This window comes from Megascapheus bottae, chromosome 18, assembly GCF_031878675.1.
Source record: "Megascapheus bottae isolate mThoBot1 chromosome 18, mThoBot2.hap1, whole genome shotgun sequence".
Lineage (NCBI taxonomy): Eukaryota > Metazoa > Chordata > Mammalia > Rodentia > Geomyidae > Megascapheus > Megascapheus bottae.
In genome coordinates, this window is record NC_143526.1 from 26367169 (window position 1) to 26374852 (window position 7684).

General features: G+C 49.5%; 1 protein-coding gene across 1 annotated transcript; it reads left to right on the plus strand.

Moving 5' to 3' along the window:
- The first annotated feature begins 7 nt into the window (after positions 1-7).
- Positions 8-5614, plus strand: Spef1 (sperm flagellar and cilia associated 1). Its single transcript, XM_090352052.1, has 8 exons — positions 8-2290; positions 3282-3393; positions 3743-3899; positions 4300-4339; positions 4469-4529; positions 4702-4825; positions 4930-5033; positions 5224-5614. Exons 1-8 carry the CDS (start codon positions 2182-2184, stop codon positions 5546-5548), a joined length of 1032 nt encoding a protein of 343 aa, XP_090208178.1. The 5' UTR covers positions 8-2181; the 3' UTR covers positions 5549-5614.
- Positions 5615-7684: the final 2070 nt, after the last annotated feature.

A 7684-nucleotide genomic window follows, 5' to 3' on the forward strand; every position in this document is an offset into this window, starting at 1 on the left:
GTCCTTGCTCTGGTGTGACATGGAAGCAGAGGTGGGACGAGGGGTACAGAGAGCCAGTGACACTAGTGTCAAAATGTTATAAAGGTATGGGGAGGGAAGATCGTTCGTGTACCCATTTAGGAAAAAATCCTAGCCTTCTAGTACTTTGGGGGTAGAGAGAAGTTTGGGTCACTTTTCTGGGGCAGGAGGGAAGAAGCCAACAATCCCTGTCGTGCAAAATATACACAAGGTCTAGGCCTATCAAGACTGGTTAAATGGGTTCTTGAAGGAGCGGGGAAGATGCAGGGCCTGGATTAAGTGTTGGGCTAGCTCCTGAGAGTCAACTTGGAGTTGGAACCCACCTGGCACTCTTTAGTTTCCCTTGAGGCAGCCCTTTAGGCTTCCACTGGTTGTCATTCCCAAGCCTGTAGGCCACAAGGGACAGTTAGCAGAAGGAAGGTAAAATTACTGTGAACAGATTGTACCCCCAAGAGGCTGAGGAGTTGGAAACTCCAGAGTCTCACTTCCTACCTCCCCCAGACACATTCCCCAGTCCAAAGGTGAAGACAGGTCCTTTGTCAGTCTTACCCTTCTCCTTTCAGGGCCAGTCCCTCCCTGTGGAACTCTCCCTCTCTGAGGCCTTCTGGCCCCAGTGGTTGCTGCTAGGGGAGGGCCTGAGCCTGCGCAGGGCAAGGAGCCCTGGAGCCCCAAACCGGTTTTCCTACCCTGCCAGGAGCTGGCATATCACCTCCTTCCTAACCCCACACCACCCCCTAGCCACCAAGTTCCTCCTCTCCGCACCTTGGAATGTTAGGGGGTGGGGGATATCCAGGTCCTCTTTGTCCCAGGGCTGCCGTGGGTGTGGTCCCTTCCAGAAAAGCAATGCCACTTGCACGACTTTTAAACCAAAAGGTGTGGTAAATTCCACTCTTGGCTTTCTGTACTTTGGGCACTTTAAAACAAAGTTTTGAAGCAAAGTCCCAGTAAAAAGGAGCTAGGATTCCCCTGGGCTTCACTCTCTCTCCCAGTCTAGACTGTCAGAGACCAGACACCCAGCTGACCATCTGGGCCTGCTCTGGAGTAGGTAGAAGGGAGCATGGCCTTTTCCCCAGATGCTTTTGACCGATGGAAGGCTCTCAACGTACCAACAAGACAAAGCACTTTCATCTGTCTCCTACCAACAACCCCTCTTTTTCTGGGACTGAAATTATCTCATTAATGATAAGCTGATACCATTAGTTGGAAGAAAATTTCTCCCCAGGCTGGCTCTGTAGTTGTAGCTATTCTGTATCCCTCACCAGGTAGAGACTTAAAATACATAGGGTTACTTGAAGTCCTAATTCATCAACACAAGGAATGTAGAAGTGTCTACAGGAGCTTTTGCTGCTTCTGTACCTAAAACTGATTCCCATGTCCAATGCTCATTCACATACAGGTCTTACATCAGTATGAATTTATTACAACTTTTCCTCATTACTCCATAGAGACAAGTAAATGAGAACTGTTCCCATTTCACACGGTAGGAAGTAGAGTAAAGGCATTACATGGCATGCCAGAGTTTGCAGCCTTGAACTCTGGTGCCTCGAACTCAGACTTTTGGAGTCTGAGATACATATTGCATGCTACATCAAAACCCACTGCTGGGTAGGGGAGTAGAAGTAGCTATATGGGGAAGCACACAGCTTATCACATAGTTTGTTAGGTAGCAGATTATTTACAATGGATTCCCAATAAAGCTGAAAATGTAGGGTTGCTGCCTTCATTTAGGACTGAGAACTAAAGGTCACAGAAGGGGGAATCCCAGTTTAAGGGATGCTGGTGCAAAGGTTCTGAGGGCCTGGTTGACTGTGGCAGATCCAAGCCTGGGTCAGTAGCTGGCTAGCAGATACTTTGGGTACAGAAGTGAAGCTTTCTTCGGAAAGGGGAAATAAATACACCTGTTTTTTCCAAGCTGGGGCCCTCAAAGGAGGCAGGGAGGGAAAAACTACAACTCCCAGAAATCTCTGCTCCCAATCGGCTAGGTGATGGTTGCCATGGTTTCAGAAAACAATATGGCTGCTCCCAGATGGGAAGTGAGTCTCTGGATAAGGCCCACCGAGTCAGAACTGAAAGCTGGCTGTGGAGCAGTAGCAAGAGAGGTGCCTGAAGAGTTGTGAGGCTGGGTCTGAACTCTAACTGGAACGGATTGGCCTGAGAATACAAATGGCAAACAGCGTGGACGAAGAGGCCTTGCACCAGCTCTACCTGTGGGTGGACAACATCCCTCTGTCCAGGCCCAAGAGAAACCTCTCCCGGGACTTCAGTGATGGAGGTGTGCACCTCTGTGCGTTTCTGTGTGTTCTGTCTTGAATGTTTGTGTGAGAGGTCTGCGTGTATACTGTATTTTTGTAACTTATGTGCTGGTGGTGAAAAAAAGACTGTCTTGGGCCTTCAGTTGTGGAAGTGTGTGCTTTTGTGTGTTATTTGTATCTTGGTGTGAACAATGCATTTCCGTGAGTATGTCTACTCTTTTTTCTATTTATATGCATATGAGTGGTTTTGTGTGTGTGTGTGTGTGTGTGTGTGTGTCTGTCTGTCTGTCTGTCTGTCTTTCCGAGGAATTTGAATTAAGGTGTGTATATCACTGTGTCTCTGTACATGTCTGCTTATCATTGTATGCTCTGTAGATGTGTCTTGTAGGAGTCTGAGCACATGTGTGTATGTTCATATGTGTGTTGACATATTCTGTCCAGGATGTGTTTGAGGGAGTCTTGTGTGCCTTTGTGTTTCCTTGTGATTATGTAAGTATCTGTGTTTCAGAAACTACTCCTGGGATTTCAGTGACAGACATGTATTTCTGTATATGCACGTCTGTCAAGTATTTCTCCTATGTGTCTACTGTGTATATATGTGTGTGTGTATATACACATGCATATCTGTAGAAGGATCTCATTGTGTGTCTCTGCTTGTGAGACAAATATACAATCTGATTCTCCTGGGACTTTGGTAGTGTGTGTGTGTACACATATGTGTACATCCATATGAATTCCTAAGATGGAGACACAGGCTTCTGAAGAGCTCTCTTAGAGAATCATTCTCAGTATTGCTTTGTCCTCAGCTAATGGGGGAAGGGATGAAGCTTCTCTGAGGTGTATTAGGTCCTAGTTTGATTCCTGATCTGGCTTTCTTTGTTTCCTTCCCTGTCATCCTTCTCTTTTTTTTATATCTCCACTGGGTTGTACAACTCTGTTGCTTCTTCAACATTACCCTCCTTTTCTTCCACTGTTCTTTCCCCATCTTCCATGTTCATCTCCACTCCTCAGTCCTGGTTGCAGAGGTCATCAAGTTTTACTTCCCCAAGATGGTGGAGATGCACAATTATGTCCCTGCCAACTCTTTCCAGCAGAAGCTCAACAACTGGGGTCACCTGAACAGGTAGCATAATACTTGGGTGCAGGAATGGGGCTCTCCTACACACACTGGGGTTCCAGGAAATGCCTCAGCCCTTTTACTTCCTATGGACTTAACACCTAGACAAGGACCTTGATGGTGGCAGAGTGGGGAGGACCTGCCCAAACAGAATTAATCTAGTAACAAAGTCAAAGAACCCTTATTGGGAAGGAAACAGAAGGGACTCTAAGGACACCCAAGGAGTGGGACTCAGTTTCAGTTTTCCAGGGCTGCAGGCTCAGGACCCCACCACTGTATCCCTTCTTCCTTCCCCATGAAGGTCTGGCTTTATTCACAATAGGACCCAGTCTATCTTCCCTGGTCTACCCCACAGGAAGGTGCTGAATAAGCTGAACTTCTCTGTGCCAGATGATGTGATGCGCAAGATTGCCCAGTGTGCCCCAGGCGTGGTGGAGCTGGTGCTGATTCCACTGAGGCAGCGCCTGGAGGAGCGGCAGAGGCGCAGGAAGCAGGGCATGGGCTCCTTACAGGTGCCACTCTTAGTGGGAAAGGGGCACTGTTTCCTGCTACTGGCGCACTAAGGGCTTCCCAGAGGCAGCAGGATGCACTGTCCTGGGGATGAGTGTGTGAGGTAGAAGTAGGGAATTTGGTCTAGTAGTAGAGTGCTTACTTAGCATGCACGAAGACTCAGGTTCGATTCCTCAGTACCACATACATAGAAAAAAGCCGGAAGTGGTGCTGAGGCTCAAGTGGTAGAGCTCTAGCCTTGAGAAAGTCCAAGGACAGTGCTCAGGCCCTGAGCTCAAGCCCAGGACTGGCAAAAAAAAAAAAAAAAAAAAAGTAGGGTGTGCCTAAGAAATCCTGCTGAAAGAGATTCCTTGGGGATGGGTAGGCCTGGGCTCACAGTGGACCATGGGGGGTTTCTTTCAGGAGCTGGCACCGCAGGACAGCAGTGGCTATATGGATATGGGTAAGGTGTCCTTTCCTTCTGCTTCCCAGGAAACCTTTCCCCCTGTCCTTCGTATAGCTTTGAGGGTCAGGGGGGGAGTCAAGAGAACAGGACTTCAGTAAGGTCATTCCTTTACTCATTTTGTCTCAGGTTTGTCCCAGAAGGCCCGAGGGGAGGGTGCGATGGAGCCCCAAGGAGGAGGGCAGCTCAGGTAAATTTAATCCCACCCATCTCGACCCCCCCACCCCAAGGGAGGAGGAGGGGCGGGCAGTGGCAGGAAAGGTGGGGACGCGGGAAAGCAGGAGAAAGTAAAGAAGGAAGGCCTGGCTGCGGGCACTGGGAAGGTGAGGATGGCAACCAAGGTTTTGGAGTCTCCACCCCAGGGGGAGCCGGCCGCCGGCGCCCCGTCCTCCCGGGTATAGCCAGGCGCTGCAGGGAGATCCAAGCTTCGTCCTCCAGATCGCTGAGAAGGAACAGGAATTGTTAGCCTCACAGGAAACGGTGCAGGTGAGGGCGCACCGGGAAGGCTGAGAAGTGAGGATTTGGGGAGGGGGTCTCTAGAGACAGAGGCAGCCAGCAGCTGCGCTTGATTCCCTTGCGGTGCCACCCAGGTCCTGCAGATGAAGGTGAGGCGCCTGGAACACCTGCTGCAGCTCAAGAACGTGCGCATCGAGGACCTGTCCCGGCGGCTCCAGCAGGCCGAGCGCAAGCAGCGGTGAGCGGCGTGAGCCCGGGCGGCTCGGCCCCCTCCACACCCCTCCCGCCCTCCCGCTGACGCACCAGTAGGAGGGTGGAGCCAGCTGCTGGCCGGAGCCTCCTGCGCCCGGAGCTCCTCCCTCCCTGGGGATGGGCGGGAGTGGGGACCCCCTGGACTGAGCTGCGTCATTACGCTCCGTCTGGACCAGGAAAATGGACCGCTTTCCAGAGCCCAGGAGCCACGGGCGGAGACCCGGCGCGCCCCACCACCAAGCGGTGCCCAATACCCGGGGCCCCGCCTTGAATCTCCCGACACTAGGCCGTGGGAGGCGGTCCCCTGGCTCTGTCCACCCCCCTCGGGCCGAGTCGCTGCCCAGCTCCGAGGACAGCGGCTGCATTTCCCGTCAGGCTAGCTGTCTGCAATCATGTGGGAAACTACCTCCGGAAGCCGAGGGGCTCACTTGCTCCCCTTGGGTGCTCATTTGGGACCCCTCCCAGGGCTGGAGACCACAGCAGCTGGAGAGGAAGGGGTGAGGCGTGGGACCAGCCAGGAATAGGGAAGGACACCTCTGTTCCTGTAGCGATTACCCTATTCTTATTCTCCCCTTCCCTCCCTCCCTCCCTCCCTCCCTCCCTCCCTCCCTCCCTCCCTTCTTCCTCCTCCTCCTCCTCCTCCTCCTCCTCCTCCTCCTCCTCCTCCTCCTCCAAATCCATCTCCTCCTCCCTCTTCTCCCTCCCTCCCTCCCTCCCTCCCTCCTTCCTTCCTTTCCCCCTTCTTGCTCACACATATTGTTGGGAGTGTCTGGAGGATGTGGGTGGAAATGCCCCCATTAAAGGTGGCATACTTTTCCTGTACCTGCTTCTCTTTCTGGATCCCCTACAGACGCGAGTTCCTGCTCTCTTTGCCCTTCTTCCACCCCCATCTGTCTTTACCTATTCACCCATTTAAGTGAAAGAGTTTTGTGGATCCAGAATGGGTCTCATTTTGTGGGTAGCTGGTCCTGTGTACCCATAGCTTTGTAGATCTCCCCCCCCAACCTCTCTCTCATTGGAGCTTGAACCCAAGGCTTGGGCACTGTCCCTTAAGCTGGGGCTCAACCAATTGAACTACAACTTCACTTCAGCTTTTCGGTGGTTAATTGGAGATAAAAAGTTGAGCTAGTTTCAAATCATGATCCTCAGATCTTAGTCTTCTGTATAGCTAGGATTGCATGCACCCTGACCTCTAACCCTGGCTTCGATTACCCCTTTCCCCCAATACAGTGTCCACCAACCTTTTTCTGACTCAGGCTTCAGATTTCTCCAACTGTGGCCACATCTTTGCCTTCAACATGCATGGACCCTTAACTTGAACTTGTATATTACTCCAAACCTACCCAGGCACTGATCTTAAGTTCTACTGACTAAGACAAAGTTTTACTGTCAAACAGACCAAACCACTATGCCATGGTTTGACCTTAACTCTGGCTTTTGTTGCTTTGTTTTTGTGGTGCTGGGATTTGAACTCAGAGTCTCATACCCTCCAGGAGTCACCCTACCATTTGAACCACCCACCCCCCAGACTTGACCTGATGGTTTATATTAATAAGTCCTGAGACTTATATCCAAGGTATGCCTAGGGGAAACAAACTCTTATGTTGTTTGTTCTGAGAGACTCTACAAGGATTTTCATAGCAATACTGTTGTACTGGTAACAGAACTGCAGAGAACTTGTGTTAATTATCTATGACCATATAACAAAATACTACTAACTTGGATGTGTAGCACAACACATGCTTATTATCTCACATTTTTCTGTGAGTCAAGAGTCTTAAATATGGCTGAGTCTATTTTGTGGTTGTTGTTGGTTGTGGGCCTTGAATTAGGACCTGGGTGCTGTCCCTGAACGTTTTTGTTCAAGACCATTTGAACCATAGCTCCACTTCTAGCTTTTTTTTTTGGGGGGGGGGTGGTTAATTGGAGATAGGAGTCTCATAGATTTTCCAGCTAGCTTTGAATGGTGATTGTCAGATCTCAGCCTCCTGACTAGCTAGGATTACAAGTGTGAGCCACCTGTACTTGGTTCCCTTTTTTTTTTCTTTAGTTAGGGTCTTTCTGTACAAGCCAGGCTGGCCTCAGACTTGCCCTCCTGCCTCAGCTTCCTTCTTTACTCATTTAGATGAGACTCAGCTCATCAGTTCAAGCCTGAGTAGAATCAAAAATTTGATTTTCCCTCAAATACAAGTGGCCTCTGAATTGGCATATCAGCTTTTATCCTGTTTTTAGACTCAAATGGAAACAGTGGCTTTTGCTGAGTCTGAAACCTGTCAATCTTTGGACTAGAATTATACCATTAGCTCTCCGGGTTTCAGGCCTTTGGAGTTGGCTAGCAACTGAATCTAACTGAACTGTTGGCCCACTTGGGTCTCTCCAATCCACCTTGCAGACCCTCAGACTTCCTGGCCTACATAATTATGTGAGCCAAATCCTAATAATAAGGTAATCTATTTCTCTCTTTCTCATTCACTCTTTTCTCTCTCATAGTTGTTTCTCTGAAAAACTCTATTATAAAATATTCCCCTATCTGCACACTGAAAATTTTCTTTTTAGTCACAAAAATTGGATTGTACAATTAATTTAATGTCTTCTACTTAAATATTTGAATTATTTCCAATTCTGTAATAATGAAAG

What these genes read in the sequence shown, in the direction of transcription:
- Spef1 (XM_090352052.1), top strand. Translation starts at nt 2,182, where the DNA reads ATGGCAAACAGCGTGGACGAAGAGGCCTTGCACCAGCTCTACCTGTGG. An exon ending in AACTGGGGTCACCTGAACAG is followed by an intron (nt 3,394 to 3,742) that starts GTAGCATAATAC and finishes TCTACCCCACAG; the next exon opens with GAAGGTGCTGAATAAGCTGA. An exon ending in CAGGCCGAGCGCAAGCAGCG is followed by an intron (nt 5,034 to 5,223) that starts GTGAGCGGCGTG and finishes CGTCTGGACCAG; the next exon opens with GAAAATGGACCGCTTTCCAG.